Source organism: Bicyclus anynana, chromosome 1, assembly GCF_947172395.1.
Source record: "Bicyclus anynana chromosome 1, ilBicAnyn1.1, whole genome shotgun sequence".
In the NCBI taxonomy this organism is placed as follows: Eukaryota; Metazoa; Arthropoda; class Insecta; order Lepidoptera; family Nymphalidae; genus Bicyclus; species Bicyclus anynana.
Genome location: NC_069083.1, coordinates 7,001,582 through 7,021,793, shown reverse-complemented (window position 1 = coordinate 7,021,793; position 20,212 = coordinate 7,001,582). Strand labels below are relative to the sequence as shown.

Sequence of the window (20,212 nt, the reverse complement as noted above, 5' to 3'; positions counted from 1 at the left end):
AAATGGTAAAAATTTATATTATTAAAAATCATGGTTTATCTACTTCAAATGTATTAAAAAAAAAAGAGCGCACGACGACGGACTGCCTCCGTGGCGCAGTGGTATGCGCGGTGGATTTACAAGACGAAGGTCCTGGGTTCGATCTCCGGCTGGTCTAGTTACCACCCTACCGACAAAGCCGTACCGTCAAGCGATTTAGCGTTCCGGTACGATGTCGTGTAGAAACCGAAAGGGTTGTGGATTTTCATCCTCCTCCTAACAAGTTAGCCCGCTTCCATCTTAGATTGCATCATCACTTACCATCAGGTGAGAATGTAGTCAAGGGCTAACTTGTAAAGAATTAAAAAAAAACCATTTATTTTCAAACATTGTTTAAATGTACCTACCTAATAAAAGAAAAGTATCAAACGTCTGATTTAGTGTTCATAATTTTAAAAATCAACAAATTAGATCGCCCAAAACAACTAAACCATTTAATAATAGTTTATTTAAATATAATTAATAAGTGCAAAAAGCATATAAATAATGATAATGAAAGGCAATGGTCGTGGGAACGCCAACACATTTCGGGTATTAAGATAATGTTCTGGAAGTCAATAGATTACTACTAATTCAGTAAACAGCGGACGTAGATAGTGAATTCGTTTTAAATATAAACTTTGATCCTCGTGTTGTTAAATTAATGTTATTAAGTATAATATTTTTGGGACAAAGTTTTATGATCAACTTTTAGATTATTTTAAAGGTTTCATATTGTAAACAGGTCAATATACATAGACGTATATTGACCTGTTTACAAGAAGTTGCTAACCACATATTACTTATGTGGTTAGCAGCAAAATTAGTCAAAATAATCAATTTTTATGGGATTTTAAGGATATAAAATGTGTAGGTAGGTAGATATAAGGTTGCACCGGCGTGTTTAACTGAGGTCCCGGAGCCTACCAAAATGCGCTGAGGGTGGCCACCGAGGGGGTTTTAGTGGTAAATTCCACATAACCCGTCTCGTCCCCCAGTAAGTCGGGTATCTCAGAAAGAGATTTCCCCCGCGAAAAAAAAAAAGGTAGGTAGATATATGAAATTAAAACGATTAAGATTGATTTACACATCTTAACATACAGTATAAAACAAAGTAGTTTCTGTATTTACACTATCTTTTGACTTTGTTGTAGCTATTACGCAACGTATTTTAATGCGATTTTCATCAATCGATTGTGTTATTCAAGAAGAGTTTTTACGTATAACATTTGCTTTTACGGGAACAATTTTTCACCAATCAGCTTGTGATAATTAAAAAAGGGCAGTGGATAATTCATAATAATATAATGAATCCTAACTAAATGTGTCAAAAGATCATTGAATGATAAAATTTTTATCCACCACCATAAAAATATAGCCTGAAAGGTTTCCTTAACAAGCGTCAACCAAAATTTCGCATCAACAAGGCGACCATTTAAACTAATACAGTAATAAGCGCAATTAACAAGAAACCATAAATAAATAAACGCACACTCCTAATAGCGGCGTGTTACAAGAATTTATAAATCAAAGAGCAACATGGAACACGAATCGCTCGAAATAAATTGTAAGTTCGGTACGTATTGTAATTGTAGGCAGCCGTGATTGCAGCAAGAGTTAACACATAATACATTACAGTTTGTGTCACAACACAATCAGGCTTGCCGAGGACGAATCAGGCGCCGAGCAGCGTAATCTGGGTTAACAGGGGTCAAACGGCATCACAAATTCCAATACGATATTAGACAGATCTGTGGCGCGAATCGACGATTCTATGATACTTATTGGCTTCCTTGTCTACTCTCGAAAGGGTTGTTTATTCCTGTTCTGTTTCGCCAATTAGGTCGTATAGCTCCTTTAGATCGAATCTGAAATGTATTATAGAGACCAAAATAAAGAATGCTGAAATTCTTTTATCGAATTATTCTAAGCTTACTAGAACTCTTTTATGAGTATGTTTGCCTGATGTAGCGTAACGTAGCACTGGTATTTGATTTTTGTTTATAAACGTCCTAAAATCTTCCATACTTCAATATCTTCGATCATACTCATAACCTTTATACATCAAAACTGATGGGCGGTGGATACCGACTGGATATACAAAAACTATACATCATTGAGGGTAAATCAAAATGATCTCTCGTTTGTTAGCAGGTTGATTTTCAGTTCAACACAAAAGGATGAGTGAAATTTCATTTATTGTACACACTATGGTGACTACGCTACAGCGGATAGAAATCAACGCCGGGATTCTGTCACTACGCTCTTTGTGATAGCGTGATTTTAACTAATTTCTTTGTCGATGCCTCTTAGCAGTACAGCTGTGGTTTTTAGTTTTGTAGTACGATTGGCAATACTCTCTTCAATCTTCTCTACACCTCTCTGATGGCTGCTTTTGGATGGGTTTATGCAAGATCGCCATCGCAGTTTCAATTTGGTTGAACCATCTTATGGGTTCTACGTCGTCTAATTTCTTAAACTCTTCCGTGGTCAACTGCGCCTTTAAAAGGCGTGTTGTCGTCACGTCTAGCTATGATCTCTGTCGTATACTGACACGTAATAGGACCAATGAAGCAGACTTCATAACTAAGGTTGTATTGGGGCGTTTATTGTTAAAACATAGTTTAGTGTTCAAGAGAACGACAACTTCAACAGGTCCGAGTTTCAGAGGAGACGCCTTTAGAGAGTCGTTCCGCCCATCTACTCTGCTTCTGCCTTCGAGCCCCATCAGGCGATGCTTCTGCCACCCGGTGACGCCGCTGAGGTCCCATAAGGAGCCTACGGCACTTACACAATCAGAAAAAAAAACTTCAATTTGTACGTGCTTACTTTTTTTGTACATGTTGAAGTTGTCTAAGAATCTCATAGTCAGCGGTGAAATGTTCGTCTGATATGGACGCTACTTTATTGATGTTTGCACGTTTAACCTTGTTGAATGCGAACATTCGCCATGAATCGGTCAAGTCAGACCTCAACTCCTCAATGAACGCAATCAGTGCTCCCGCGAACGGTCCACGTCGCACTGACGCAATGAACAAGTGTCCAATTTGAATCTCGATTTGTTTTAAGTGGTTCGACTTCTGTTAGATTAGAGCCAGTAGATTTTGATCGTTGACTCCCGCCGATTCCGTCATTCCCCGTTTTGGATCCGCCGTGATTTATCGATTGAATCTGCAGTCCTATTAAGGAATATGTCTTTACGCACGAACTTACGAGAATATTTAGTAAACGCGCTTCTATAATATGTTGTTTGCATATATTATACTAGCGAACCAGGTGAAGTATCGCTTTGACTTATGTGCACTTCTTCCCTATCCTTACCCTACCCTACCCCTGAATTCATTCGTTAAAAAAATGTGATAAGTGTAGAACCGCTTTTTGTGCAAACGTCACAAACCATCTACTAAATAGTTCGAAAAAAGCATTGAAACATTTGGATTAGATAAGCCCGTTTCTGAGTTAACGAAAAGTGGCATTGATTTTTATCTAAATAGATAAATTTAAACAGTATGTTAAAACAGTTATTAACTCCTAGATTACTATCATTACAACATAAAACTGGAAGAAGCACTTATAATATTCGACAATAAACAAACGTAACGTTTCGAGACAATGAAATAATAATATTGTGAAAAAATACACTAGAAAATTGATTCATACTTCAGAATACATGTTCTAAGGAAAACAGCAGCTTATAGCATATACAGGATGCTCGGCAGTATTTCCCATAACTTCAAGGTGTTGAAGAGTCCACTTATAGTCCCTGTATAAAGACCTTTTCTAATATTATTTATAGCAATGTATCAAGATTACTCATTACTGACTACTACGCTAGCCAAAATTGCACATGCAATAAGTTTGATCAATGCAAAAAAGCTTTCTAATAATCACGTACTCCTAAATCAAGTGTGTAATTAAGCTAGACTACGCTAAAAGACTTTCACTTGCTTATGCAATAAAATAACTTTAAAATTAAATAAATAACTTATTAACAGTTAATTGAACTCAGTGTTGCATTGGACATGTATTTTGAATTTACATCCTGGTTTTTGTAACTCACTAACTCACTAATTTATGCGTACGTGTGTTCCATATACCTAATATCTAATTTCTATAGTAAATTCCATCGCGTAGCTTATAATTTCATTAACATTAGCGTAACTTAACAACCTATTAGTGGTCCATTTGAGTACAAAGACTTTCATTGATCGAATATAAATAATTTGTTAGACGAGCAGATATCTCCTGACAAATTGTCATTAGTCTATGTAATTTGTTTGTTTGTATATTTGAATAGAATAGGCTCTTAACTGGACCGATTTGAAAATTCTATCACCTAGTAGTAGGTATCATCATTATCAACCCATATTCGGCTCACTGCTGAGCTCGAGTCTCCTCTCAGAATGAGACGGGTTAGGCCAATAGTTCTCTGGTATGCAGGTTTCCTCTCGATGTTTTTCCTTCACCGTTTGAGACACGTGATATTTAATTTCTTAAAATGCACATAGCTGCAGAGTTAGATGTGCATGCCCCGGACCGGATTCGAACCCACACTCTTCGGAATCGGAGGTAGCAGATATAGAACTACGTTATCAGGGAACAAGGAGTATAATCGCATTAGAATATGAACTATGCGGTTGCGACCGTGGGGTTCTGCTAAAGCTTGGCAAATTAGTAACACTCCCAATGGTCCGCGCGGGTCGGGGGGCGTGTAGTGATGAATGAAAAACCCACGAGTTTTAAAAGTTGCTTTTGCGTCCTATAAAATTCAGTGCACAAATAAATTTTCATTGCTAAACTGTACTTAAACTAAAAAAAAAAAAAAAAATACCAACAGATCTAAAATCTTATTTTCATACACCCTGTGGTCAGATAAGCATTTTATATTTATTTGCAAAAAATATCAAATAGTGGGTAATCTGTACCTTCATTTGAATTCAAAATTAAATAAAAATATCATGTAATTTTTTACAGCAAAATTGAAAATGTTGTGAATTATACCTTTATTTTTAATTTTTTTTGTATCTATCTTGCAGAGCCTATCATCCGAGCTGAGACGTAGCAAGACTCCTCCGAGGCGCTCACCAGAAGAGCGCGCGGTGCCTCGCCCCCCCTCCGCGCCCGCGCACCATGACCGACCGCCGCACCCGCACCCGCCTCACACCCCTCACACCCCTCACCTGTCACCCAAGAAGGAAGCCTTCAACAACTTGCTCAATAAAAGCATATCAGGTAAGTCATTAAAAAGCTTGAAAGTTAATTTGCATCAACTAACATCATTTCGCTTGATGCAGGCGGCCAAGTGTCGTCGATTCTCTTTCTACGTCGCAAACGCTTCGAAAACTAGAAAAATGTATGGGAATGACATTTGCTATCGACCGGTCATGTGACCAAGATCACTTGGCTACAGGTGCAGGATCGTGATGTTTGGAAGTCTACAAAAGGCCTATGTACTGTAGTGGACGTCCATCGGCTGATATAATGATGATCAACTGCCCATTTTATTTTAATCTGCTTTGGGGTTCAGGATTCTTCTCTCGTATAGTAGAACTTGGCCACTGCATCCGAGCAGCAGACATTAGAGGGCCTAGTGACAGTTTGATACTGTGACGTCCCGTTAACGTAAACGCGAATTTCCAAGGAATTGAAACAGCACCATCTAGTGGCACTACTGCACAACTGTTTCAATTCCATATAACGCGTTTACGTTAACGCGATAGTAACAGTATGAAAACTTTGAAAACTCCCACTAGGCACACAGACGTTGACGTAGACATAGTTGTGGCGTTGTGTTCCATAGTTGTTGTGTTGTGTTTCATCGCCCAACGACCCAACTGTTAATTCTTGAAAAGTCGGAAAATGCAAAGTCTCCCGAAAATATATTTTTTGAATTATTCAGTTAAAAATTACATTTAATTAATTTGGCGTCAGAAATTACATTAATGAATGAGACATATTTTTGAATATTGTGCTGTGTTATTATTATACTCATATAAAAAATACAAGGGACAGTATTTATAGAAAGCTTCGCTTAAAGCAATGACCTTTCTTAAAATATTCATCGTAAGTCAACCCTGCAGTTCACTACCATTTTAAAAATGTTATTAAAATTAATATAACATCTTTGTCAGTGACTAGAATTCATAACAAAGTAAACGTTACAGAAATTAATATAACAATCTGCACACGTAATGTGCCAAAAAGAGTTATACAGTTCGGTCCGGTTTTGATATTTCCGGTCACTTGAAGAATAAAAACTGTACCCACTGAATAAATTAATATTATTCTAAAGACAATATTAAACCTGCATGGTTCTAAAATAAGGACAAAAAGGAACTAAATAATGGTTGTCGTGAATTAATTATTTTTATGACTACTTATTTTGTATTATTCTTTATTGTTACTATAATTTTATTCAAATGCAAAGGTCCAAAACTTCAGAAGAAATAATAATCATTGACTATTAACTAAACGATATTATAATGTAAATAAAATATAATGTTGGCAATGTATTCGGAAGATCTTTTAATAAGTTTCCTTTTAAATAAATAGATTAAAATTAAATTATAGTTATGGCAAATAAAATAAACTAAAATATAAAAGATGATCCAATTTAGAACGTGAATAAAGTTTTCAATAATAGGAAAGAAAACAAAGTGTTCACGAAATCATTTAAAAGTATAACAATACTCGTAGATGAGAATTAGGTTAGAATTAAATAGATATAACAGAAAAATAGAGTACAAGAAGATTACGCAAAAATATTTAAGAAAACAATAACAAATTAGGCTAGAACCACAAGGCACTTATTTTTAGACGTATACTGCAATTAAACGTGCAGGATCTAGCTTTAAAGTTATATTGGAATATAATGAAAATGACAAACAAAACAGATAACATAAGAACTAAAACATAAAAGATGATCCAATTTAAAACATGAACAGAGTTTCCAATATTATGGAAGATTCGTTATCCACCAACATTCCGCAGATGATTGTCAGCTCCGGGAGCGTGAAAGATATCAGTGAATCAATTATGGCATCAGATTAACGTTGAGATGAGCTCGGGCCCAACAAAGGGGCCCGCGCGTGACTCTCAATAAACGGTTTTATTGATACTACATTCAAATACTGTTTGTATTTTGTCCCGTGTACGAGACTAAATTAAACTTACCCGTGGCGAATGAAAAAATTAACCAGTTCTCTCGCCTTTGCCACATCTTTATTTTTGTTACTTTGAGTGGCTTTTGATGGAATATCTCTATGTGATGTAATGTCGTGATCGTTTTTTTTTGTTAGTGACTTTAGTAGTTGCTATTATTTATTTGTAGTGTAAACTACTTCTTATATATTGTTCACAGTGAAGACTATTAGTATTTTAGAAACATAGATATTACATGTTTATATAAATATCTAATAACTAGCCACGTAGTTCTCGTTTCCGTGAGAATATGGGGATAAAATATAGAAAGCCACGTTATTTGTAAGCGTCACTGTGACGTGGTTTTATAATGTTAAATGTATTTTCATTTTCAAAATCGATTCAGTAGATCCCGAAATTATCTTTACCACAACTTTAAAAACTTCAAAAAAAACCACAAACTTTACCTCTTTATAACATTAATAAGTATAAAATATTATTTGTACAGTAAACGATAAAGCAAAAAAATTAATTAATCGTGTGCAATTTATTTTTGTGTGTAAACATATACTATATTAAGTTGATTTGGTACCTCTGCGCATTGCATCTTATATTGTACAAATAAAAGGACATCATTATTTATTTTACCAACAACATATTATTGCGTACTGCATTCAACTCTGCCCGTTTATTCCCTCCCTAATAATTTTCCATTCATTCTCCTCTCTTTATGAATCATAATCTCTAAATCTCCAATCAGTGCGTCCTTTTCTTTGTCATGTAAATCGAGATAGTGTTGTCTCGTTTAAGTTCTTTTACCCTTTAAATCTAATCCGGAACATCCCGTCTGCCCGGTAAGGCGCTCAGAGCTAAGCCGGCGAATGCACGCACACACACGCAGCACCACACATCATACACAGTACACACACATATTTAAATACAATTTCATTCGCGGTAGTTATAGTGCCTTATAAATCGGATGTTTATTTAGCTGCTTATGTTCTTAAAACCGATTTTTTGTGAGTAGAATAATTACCTGACAGATTAAAAATTTTAGCCGATGATTTGTATAAGGATGGGATGATTTTTAAGCTTAAACTTCGTTTTTTTTGCTTTATAAGCCCATTAAGTAAGCGTAGATACTAAACATAGTTAAAACAGCGTCATTTGTTAGTGAAGATAAAATTTAAGGTAATTCATAAGAGTTTGATGGAAAACCAGGTTGATAGTACAAGGAAACTGTAGTATTTTTAACCTAACCTAACCTAACTAAATGGCTTACAGCGATTTAAGGAAACACCATGAAGATTTATTATTGATTCGTCGACTTACATGATACAATAAAAGATAAACTTTTATTCCAGTATGTACTAAAGAGTCAACTGTGGACATCATTTCTCATGAAATTCTGTAGGAATATAAAACTTACATAACTGAAGCCCTTGATGTCTCCAATCCACCTAGTGTACTTTCCGTTGCGTAGTCGCCATTCCAGAAACTTAGGTCTCCAATAACCATCGCCTCATCAAACTGTGTGCCCCGACCATTGTCACTTCAGTTTTGCGATTCGTTGACTTTGGTACTTCAGTGCATCTCCTCATTTCGATTACGATTTGATTCGATCACGCAAAGATACCGCTTCCGCTGAGTGATTCTGAGCCTGATTTACATATACCATAGAAATTATAACTCCAACTTAAGGCTATAACGCTCGAGGGGATACACCGTAAAGTTATTCGCACAGCCAACAAATCCCTCCAATAGCATTACACACTTTCTTCATTTTATCATCATCATCACCATTCCCATTGAGAAAATGCGTACGCAAAAAACTTTAAATACACTTTTCTCACATAATTATCGTTTCATTTAGTCGCACGCAATGGTGTTCTTCATTTATGCATACCAATGTAGATTTCAGATTTATATGATAAATAAAAATATTTTTTTCTTCTTTAAAAATCACTACTGCGGCCCGATTGTCATCTACCTTGCGTTGTATCGCCTCATTTCTCGTGTTTTAGTTGAAGTTAACATCTCTGAATAATTATCTCTAGTAATATAATAATGCATGTTCATGGCGATAACGGAGCAGTGGAAAAATAGCTTTGCGTTAATTGTGGACATTTTGTTGTTTCAAAATTTGTACGAGCAAGTTTCCAAACGCAAGAACCTCCTTCCGGGGTTGCTCGAAAACGAATTTGTGATTAAATAAAATTATAGTAGACATTCTCGATATACAAAACAGCAATTTTTTGTTAAAATAAAATTAAACTTTAAAATCTTAACTTTTATTCAAAAAATATTTTTTATCTGTCGATTTTTTCGATTAAGTATGATTTTGTTTTAACTGTCGAGGGTATTTAAAAATTTTTGATTTTGCTATATTTGAAAATATTATTATCATAAGTATATTAGCACAAAAAAAACCATCTTGAATGTAATACACAGGTATCAAAGAAAACTATTATTCATGCAAAATTAATCCTTACGTTAAATACATAATGAGTGGGAATAAGATTATAAGATAGTGTGCGTTAAACATGGTATCAAAGAAACGGTGGCGAGTTAATACCAAACGTCTCTAATCGGCTGTTATAAATCATTATTAATTTCAAGTTTCTCGCCGATCCGCGATTAGCTATTACACAATGCCCTCGGATTATACGCCGGAGATATATCTTTTGTCAATTCGTACTGCGGTACCGTCAGCAAAAATCTACCAAATGCACAAAATTGTTTGACAACTCAATTTATATTTAAAAACGGTGGTTGTAGTATGTAATATAAAGAAAAAAATGAACCCTCACGGGACGCCTGGCAGATGCGAGACATCGACATTATTTTGTAAATTGACTTAACAGATGAGTGGAACCTTCATACAGCGTGGCGACGCGTCGCCACGGCATGCATCGCCACGTTTTACGTGAGGCTATAGATGTTTCACATCAAAATATTGATTAATGATTTTACTTATTTCGTGGTTGTTCATTATGATTGTTATTCAAACGGGTGCATACCACGATAAAACGACGAGATTTTTCGAATATCGACAATATCGACATTAAAAATCTCGTCGTTTTGTTGTGGTATGTACCCGTTTAAATAATATTCACAAAATATTGATTGTTTTGTAAAGTAATTTTTCTTAGCTAAGTAGTAAATATCTAATATAAGTAAGGAAGTATTGATCGACTGACGTTTGTTCTCTTGACGCAATAGCTTGACGAATTTGGGTGAAATTAAATTGAATTAGAGTCTCACAAATTAACTACTCAAAATTTTCATCCCGATAATCCTGCACAACCGAAATCCACGCCAGTAACAAAGAAAAGTTAAAATGTTTTACATTGTAAAAAGATTTTTTGCTAACCATTCTTTATTTACTGATCGTCTTTGACATTTCAGTAATAATTATATATTGCTAATACCTACTCCAAGAGATATTTTAATTAATATTCTAAATATATTGCATATTAGGTACATTACCGTTTGACCTTTACATATATGGGCAAGATTTTACTTAAGTTATTATATTTATAGCTAATATGCATATTTTATATTATCTAAACTAGTTTTCTATAATAAAATCACTAATTTTGGATTAACAACTTAGCACGGGCCAGAAATGAATAATTAATTAGTAAATAGTCTAGTATGTAGTTTCGCCGTTGATATTCATTTGCATAGTTCTAAATAAATTGGCAATCGTAGATTTAAAATAAACTTTATGTTGTAAATTATTGCTTATAATAAAACATGGCTGAAATTATTATCTGTACTAATATTATAAAGTGAAAAGATTTGATTGTTTGTATGTTTGTTTGCAAAAATCTGAAAAATCTGAAAAAAAATTAAAAAATCTTTCACTGTTGGGACGCTACACTATCCCCATATCCCTAATATAGCCCATAACACCTTATGGGCTATATTTTATTCCTACGGGAACGGGAACTACGTGGGTGAAACGTGGCAACGTGGCCAGTGTTGCAATAAAAATGAATTTGCAGTCAGCGTACGATTCCAGGCTAAATCAACTACTTATGGGTGCAGGTTATATGTACCTACATTTAATTATTATCAAAAAATAGGATAATTTTTAATTCTGTGAAAATTTAAATATATTTTGAAATCAAAAATTATTCAAAACTACAATGAAACTTATGTGTTGACGTTACACGGAGTAAAGCCGGTTTATAAAGATAAGCCGATTTATTTTTTTTAATGTCTCGTATTTTTGGATAGCACACCTATATGCATACTTATGTTAAAGAATTGCTGTTCGGTGAAATTATAGAATTTTTTATAATACTGGTCTTGCAAGTTTTGAATTGGGCCTACATATTTCCGTTAAAATGTATGTATGTCCAATTTTTGTTAACGCTAAAAATTAAAACCTAATTAAGTACTTACGTAATAGTTTACATCGTGTGTTATCTTAGAACCGAAGTTTGGTGGTCAATACTTGAAAAGCCTTCCCATTTTTAACCGACTTCAAAAAACGAAGGAAGGTTATCAATTCGTCGGAATCTTTTTTTTTAATGTATGTTCACCGATTACTCTAAGACGCCTAAGTCTAAGAAAAATTCTTTTTTTAGCCGCTTCTTTGGCTGCGGATAGCCTAGACCAGTCGACTTCCATATATCGTCCAACAATATCGTGCTCTTTTTTATGATGATAATGAATAGCTTAAAATTCAAATATATCTATTTATACTTTATTTATAATACCGAAGCAAATTTTTTCAAGTGTGTTGTAAAGTTTTTGGTGTTACATCCGTCGGTCCTTGTCGTTGTCCTTAACATCTGACAACGACAGTCAAAGTTTAAAACATTTTTAACCAAAAGCCCGCCAACCCGAATTGGAACAGCATGGTGGGTCAAACTTCCATATCCCGTCTCCTACAAGGAGGCCTCCCGTAGTGGGCCGCTAAAATAGGCTGAGAATGATGAAAAATCTAATCAGTCACCCAACCTTTGATTTTGGATTACAAATTTCCTCGAGTTCCAAACATAAACACATTAGCATTTTCTGGCAACATAATAAAATCACCAATGTATTAAATATGCAATGAACGAAAAAAATATATATCTTTTAAATCAAAGGTCACTGTATAAATAATCGAAGCAATTAAACTTTTAAAAAAATGGTCACACGTGCGGAATAAATCGATACAACTTCGTAACGCGCAGGGGACTGATAATCCGGATCAGTCCACCGGATCAGACCGGTGTTGCCCTCAGATAAAACGCGACTATCCTTTGCCGGTGTCGAACTAGTATATTTTTGCGTAAAATTCATGTATCTATCATATTATTTAGGTATACTCAATATATTTCGGGACATAATTTTTATTTAGGTATAATCAATATATTGAGTACATGTCTGGTTGACTTTGTCGTGGTAGGATGGCAGACCAAACGCTTTTAAATATATCACATGACAACATCTCAAAAATCATATTCACGTTGTAAAGGATTTTTTTAAATAATGTGATTTGTTATACACATACACAACATACATATACATATAGCTGTTACTTTTGAAAATTTCGTTTGTTTGAGTTAACGATACTCGTAATTTGAGTGTTGCTACTGCAGTGTTGAACAGATGACAATTTAAATGGATTATGATTGTGTAGTTTCGTTGACATACAGTGTACAAATAAAATGACTTGTAATTTTTATATAAGTACCTATTTACTAAGATTAAAGAGGGAGATTAATGACTTTTTGGTAATGAGTGATACCTTTAATCGCATTTTGTGATAAGATTCCGTAAAGAAAAACATCTATAAGAATGGAAAATGCGTATAATTGTGGCATTGTTCAAGAATACTACTAATACGAAGCATTGTGATTTTTTTTAAAAGAAAACACCACAGGACTGACGTTAACGTGGCTAATTCCAATCTAAGTGCAAGTTAGAAAGTCAACAACTTAGGAGTAAGTACCTACCTACTATTTTATTATTTTTAATCAGATCGTTATTGTATAAAAGCAGTATATACTAATTTGATATTTTTGAAGTGATAATTTCTCAAGGGAGGATAGACCGCTTGGTAACGTAACGCGTTACAGCTGAAGTTGGCATTTGCACTTGACAGAGCGAACTTCGGACTGGTTTTAGGACCACAGACTATTTTGAAAGTTTATATGTTGTTGCTGTCAAAATTTTCTTCACACCTCTGACAATAGATTATTCTTAATTAATTAGATTAAATTAATTAAAGTTATTATATAGTTTAAGTTACATATTACTTTAAGAGAAGCACACGTTTTTTTTGGGATTTTTCCTAGGGGGGAGGGTTTGATTATTAGTTTCACGAGACTGTTCGGTTCAAATTGTTGGAGCTGAATGTTACACTAAATTATTTTCCTCTTTTCTATATAGGCTAGAAATTTTCGAATCGAAATGACATCTTTTGTCTATGTATAAAGTGTAGACAAAAGGTCTAACACTATGGACATAGACAAAAAATAAAATTCAAACCTGATCACTATGAAGTCATGGTAAAAATTTGATAAACGATATACCCGAGTCAACTCACTTAAACTGTAATTGTCCTTTGGATAAGTAAATAGTTTAGAAAAATCTCGGACAAAAAGCAGAATGACCACTATCAGACTCAACGTGTAAATTAATAAAATATCATAGCATTTAGTTAACAAAGCATAGTGTTGTACCTATAGTACGTACTACGTATGTTAAAACGGTTCAAATGTTAGTGTGGAGGGCTAGGGTAGCTGTGTTTTATCTCCGCGCGACACGAGTTTGATCCGCCCGGATCATCCGGATAATCGCGCTCCGTAGCCGTGTGTGTGCCATCGATTCATTCCACTCACACACACATGCTAGGTATGCACGTGTGGACACACACACAGGATCAGTGTGGGTTAAAAACGAAATTGAATGTCGCGTTCTTCTGTACCTATGTCCTACATGCACTATATTTTATTTATGTATGTGTGTTTCATTAATCGATATGCTTATTTGTAAGGCCTGGCCTTCGTCTTTATAGAGCGAGAATTTGAAACCAACACGCTTCTTCAACGCATGTTGCATGCGTAACATTTGACTTTGAAACGATCATTGTCAGATGTTAATAATGACCGAGAAAGCTCAATTTTACACCAGGACGACTCAAACCCTAGACCGCGTGATTCAAAGCCACATAGACTAACTACTAAACTAACTCACATAGGTAGAATATTTTAAAAAGGTAAACAATTATCGTTAGTATTAAAAAAACAATAAACAATTCTTCATACTCCTGGGCAGGTTATAGTATACTTTTCATAAAGCTACGATCAATAGGAGCAGAGCAGTGAAGGGAAATGTAGGGAAAACGGGAGAAGTTACTCCATTTTGAAAGCGATACTACGAAGGGCGGACGAAGTCGCGGGCGTCCGCTAGTATATCATAAAGGCGAAAGTGCGGCTTCGGAAAGTGCGAAAGGCGGCTACTAAAGCGATTTTTCTAAAACTTGGAATGGATTTTTTTTTCTGGATTAACACATAGGCTAATTTTCATCTTGGAAAAAACCATGGTTCCGTAGACGGAGTCGCGGTAGTATACTTAAGATCCCCTTACTTTGTAGTGCGTGCTATTTCAAATAAGAATAGTTCTAATTGATTACCTTATTAGAAAGTTAAATGTGACCTTATTACAGTTGTATATGTGATAGTAAAATGCATTTAACTAACTAAAATTACATTCTTACTGAGTAAGCTTCGTAAATAAAAAAGCTTTCTCATTTCCTAAAATCGTAAAAAGGTTTCAAGTACACAATGTATGATTTTACACAATTTTTATGCCCGTATAAAATACATAGACTTTCTACAATTCACACGTGAAACGTTATAAAGTGAATACGTAATAAAAACAGTAGGTACGAAATAAAAACAAACATAATACTTTACAGCGCATTTATAGCACTTTAATACACATGCAGTACTTAACTAAGAAAATCGGGAATTTAAGGGAATCGAATCTATTACCCATGTTTCTCTAGCTGATGGCCATAACTATGTGGCCACGGTCCAATTACCGTCGCCGCCGGAGATACAATGTAGTTATATTGTTTGGTTTTAACCAGCCTTGACCAAAGATTTTGTACTATTAGATATGTCACTAACGAGTCGAAATTTGGCGTATAAAAGTGGCTAAATGACTTAACTACATTTAGTCGCATAGTAAACAACGAAAGTTACTTAAACAAATAGTACCCAAATATTGTCTAATATGTCGAGTTGTGTGTTCAGGAAGTGTAACAACTATATTAGTACATAAATATATATAAGTAAGGTAAGTTTACACAAATGTGCGCTCAGTGGACTAGCTACATTTGGATTTATTTTGGTTTGTAGCCATGTAACATATCTATAGTATAAAATATCGTTGGCCTTGACAGTTTCTGTATAACAACTTTTTTAACAAAAATAATTTGATATCTGAAACATTTTTTTGCCTCCGCAAAGTTTAATCGCAATAAAGAAAGAAAGAAATAAAATTTCGCGTTATTTTATTGTAGATCCCCGTATCCTTAATATTCCCGACCTCGGAACACAATTCAGATCCGTCGGTCGAGTAATCCGACTTAGCGCTAATCCGTCCTACTCGCACGCTCCTGTGTGTGTGGGGTTTTGCGCAAACACTAATCTTTGAATTTTGCATTATTTTATTTGAGGGTAGAAATATAATAAATACTAGCAGACGCCCGCGACTTGATCTCATTAATCCGCAAAATCCATTCTTAGCAGACACCCATACTAATTATAAACTACCTCCCTGCCTAATTTCAATTTTGTACGTCAAACGGTTTTCGAGATTTCGTGATTTGGCGTGCATTTATATATTAATGCACGCCATTGACGATCAATTATTCTGGAGTTTACATTTCTGGAGCACCCACGACTATAACTGATCGTGTCTTGGTCGCTGCGTGCATTACGGCTCGACTTATGAAACGTCTTCGTTGACGTTTGCGCTCCAGAAACGTGAGAATAATTGACCGTCAATGGCTGACTTAAGACTAGCGGACCCGGTCAAGCTTCGCTCCTACCCTGGGAATAGATTTTACTCTGGATTAACACCTAGGCTACTTTTCATTCCGGAAAAATCCATGGTTCCCGCGGGATTTGTGAAAAACTGAATTCCACGCGGACGAAGTCGCGGGCGTACACTAGTAGGTTATAAAACCATATGAAGTTAATTTAACTAAACCCGGATTGCAATAATCTCGACGGAGATGTATCTGGTAGCGGGCAGCGGTCCTTAATCCCTTGATCTGGATCAGACGCTACTTTGAATGCGCAGTATGCATAATAATTATGAGTATGTCTTTATGTTAAACTCCTTCGTTGTTGTTTGGTCGAATTGTTTGCCTACGTAGCTTTGGGTCACAAGATCGTGGGTTCAAATCCTTCGTCCAGCTTAAAATACTGAGTTTAACTTTTGTCCAAGAAAATTTCAGTGAAAATAATCAGCTCGGAGTGGCACGACGGCGGTCCTGGGTTCGATCCCCGGCTGGGCTGATTGAGGTTTTCTTAATTGGTCCAGCTCTGGTTGGTGGGAGGCTTCGGCCGTGGATAGTTACCACCCTGCCGAGAAAGATGTACCGCCAAGCGATTTAGCGTTCCGATGTAGAAACCGAAAGGGGTGTGGATTTTCATCCTCCCCCTAACAAGTCAGCCAGCTTCCATTTTAGATTGCATCATTACTTACCATCAGGTGAGATTGTAGTCAAGGGCTAACTTGTAAAGAATTAAAAAGAAAGTTTGTGGTATTTTAAGGGGTATGGATCTACTAACCTGTTTTTGAAAATTCAATTATTTTATAAAGCCACGGTATTGGTTAGTGTCATATATTTTACCCCTTTTCTCACTGAAACAGGAAGTACGCGGGGTAAACCGTAGGGCGTCGGCTAGTATGTTATAAAGGAGTTTCTTATTATCTGCAAATTTCATAACGGCACAAATCCGTATCAAGTTATTCAACTAAATCCGGATGGAAGTAATCTCGTTGGAGATGTACCCGGCCGGTGGGCAGCGGTGCCTAATCCTTTGATCCGGATCAGGCGCTGCTTAGCTGTGTGTGTGCTACACTTGCGTGTGTGGCTCTAATGTGTCCACACGTCTTGATTTTACGGAAATTGTCCCGCGTTATATTGAATTTCTTATAAGTTATTTTCTTATAAGAAAGAAAAACGATGATTCATTTTCAAAATACACGTCACACACAAAATCTATCTCAAAATATAGTATGACGAGATCACAAAAGGGGTTTTACAGACTTCCTATCGCTTTGTGGTTTGTGGGGGGGGGGGGGGGGGGGGGTTTAAAGATGTACCGGAATTGTTCGAAAATAATATTTTAGTGCGATTTATTATGTTCGCTCATCGTTCACTAGTTCACGCTAAGCGAACGCATCCACATCATTTCCCACTCACTCACTCACTCACTCACTCACTACGCTCGAGGCCCGTACCCCCACCTGGATTTTTATCCGGGAGGAGATGCCTGCTGCACACTCACGCTTCTTCGCAGTGTCGCGCGACGTGAATTCGCGCGCGAAACACAGCGGGTTCTATAATGTTATTCATACGGATAATTTTTATTCCCGTATTTTTTTTACTAAAATATGGAACCTCTTACATACATGAATCTTTGTTCGCTATGTGTGCCTAGCTTAGCTCCACATGTCGAACTCTTTGTTAAGCGGGCTCTTAGGAGTTGAGACTAGATATAAGCGGTTAAAACCGGATTTATCTAGATACTTAAGTTCCATTTTTGTACAGATTTTGATCTAGTACCTTAATTCTCAAAATCTTTTGCTTCTTACTTTTGAATCAGGTAATGTTATTAGAAAATGGTGATAATTAAAGTTACGAGGGTATAGTATAATAGTAGGGTAGGTCTGGGTAGGATGTACTCATAGGTTTTAAAAAGGCTTCTTCCAATAGGCTTTTTGTGTAAATGATATAACACAAAAAAATCAATCATTAGTTCAAGAAATTACTTTCTCAGATCAGTTGAGGTTGTTTATCGGAAAGTCTTAGGTTTGGATTGTAGATCAAGCAGTAAAATAAAATTAAGGATTATAAATTATAACTTTTTTTAAATATGTGGTACTTTCTATTATCATTGGGATTTATCTATATATATCTGACTATCATACCAGCAGTAGAACCACTGTGAACCAACTGGCTTAAATTTTCAAAAGTATGTTGTATGGAAGCCGTCTTGTAATGTGAAAATGTTTATTGGGAAATCCGAATTTTGGAATGGAAATCTGATTGAAAAAACTATTTTGTAAAAAGTAGTACGTTTACGCAATTAAGTACATATAATAATTTTATTTTATTTATTTCCATCCTCACTTAATGCACGCACAAACAGAACCGGCTTGAAATTTCAGAATAAATGATTACACACGCAAAAAAAGTAAGCGACATAATCGTCCATGCTAAAAACGTCTTTAATTACTAGCTATGAAGGTTTAAATTAGCATGGATTCCATATATTCACTGTGTGGACAGTGCTAGTAAAATCTAAAAGATAATCCACGGATCAACCCGACGACGGTAATGCCGTGGGATAAGCAGGCTTAACGTTTTAAATATGGTTTACATTGCTTTTGACATAAAAGTACATGCCATGCCTATAAATATATTACTAGCTGCAGATTTTGCTGGTGGGAGGCTTCGGCCGTGGCTAGTTACCACCCTACCGGCAAAGACGTACCGCCAAGCGATTTAGCGTTCCGGTACGATGCCGTGTAGAAACTGAAAGGAGTGTGGATTTTTATTCTCCTTCTAACAAGTTAGCCCGCTTCCATCTTAGATTGCATCATCACTTACCATCAGGTGAGATTGTAGTCAAGGGCTAACTTGTAAAGAATAAAAAAAAATCATGAGGTCCGGGGTTTGATTCCTGAGCAGTTAAATATTTATTTTTCTTTCTTCCGAAAACTCCCGATATGAAAAGTTGCTAGTGCTAGTTATTACCCCTGCCTCCTCCTCCTCAAATCTGACAGTATTTAACATAGTCAACTTTATCAGCCTAACCCCGCCAATCCGCATTGGAGTTGCGTGGTGAAAAAATAAAAAAAAAGAGTATTATCTCCATATTTCCTCTCCTATAAGAAACGATGCCTGGACATGTAGGTCTGGACACAACGGTTCATCATCATCATCATTGACAATCCATATTCGGCTCACTGTTGAGCGCGAGTCTCCTCTCAGAATGAGAGGGGTTAGTAATGATAGTCCACCACGCTGGCTAAATGTGGATTGGCAGACTTCACACACGTAGAGAATTAAGAAAATTCTCAGGTATGCTGTTTCCTCACGATGTTTTTCTGTCACTGTTTGAGACAAGTGATATTTAATTTCTGTAACTGAGAAGTTACAGATGCATGCCCTTGACCGGATTCGAACCTAAGCCTTCCGAATCTAGGCAGAGGTTATATCCACTGGGCTATCACGTCTCTCTATGATAATGATTGATGACAGAGTTTTGTTAATAAAATATAAAAATTCATAGTCTATGAATAGTATTTCATAAGTAATCGCTAAAATACGAGTTAACAGTATAAAAAAATATCACTCCGGCTTCACTGCATACCACTCTGTCCATTATATTATAAAGCCAGGCGGCGGATTAATCCAAAACTTATTTATTATTCTGATTCCTTTAGCACAAAGGAGAAGCGAGTTAAGAATTACATATCTCGAAAGGCAGGGCTCCTTCATCAATCATTGGGAGATTATCTGCACTTCAGCCCAATTTGAGGCATGCATTCGGCTTAACGCACACATAGCCGCGCGATTATACCGGCTACCGTGCGGCGGGAGAGTTGTATCGAATACTTTGCCGTTTCAAATATCGAACGGTTGCCTAATAGGGTGCTTTTATATGTACATTGAATTATTATAACAATTTGGGTGCATATAAAGGTAGCCATTGACGGTCAATTATTCTCACGTTTCTGAAAAGCAAACGGCAGTACGCGGCATACTATATACAAGTCATGTACGCAGTGAGCAACACAC

The 20,212-nt window shown here is 35.9% G+C and overlaps 1 protein-coding gene across 2 annotated transcripts in view; it reads left to right on the top strand.

Annotated features, from left to right (window-relative positions):
• The window catches only part of LOC112055226 (homeobox protein dve-1), a 134,331-nt gene that overhangs the window by 64,639 nt on the left and 49,480 nt on the right, over window positions 1-20,212 (top strand). For both annotated transcript variants that reach the window (XM_052891165.1, XM_052891160.1), the window contains exon 2: window positions 5,055-5,250. In XM_052891165.1, the coding sequence (XP_052747125.1) occupies window positions 5,055-5,250 (196 nt within the window). The remainder of the gene's footprint in view (window positions 1-5,054; window positions 5,251-20,212) is intronic.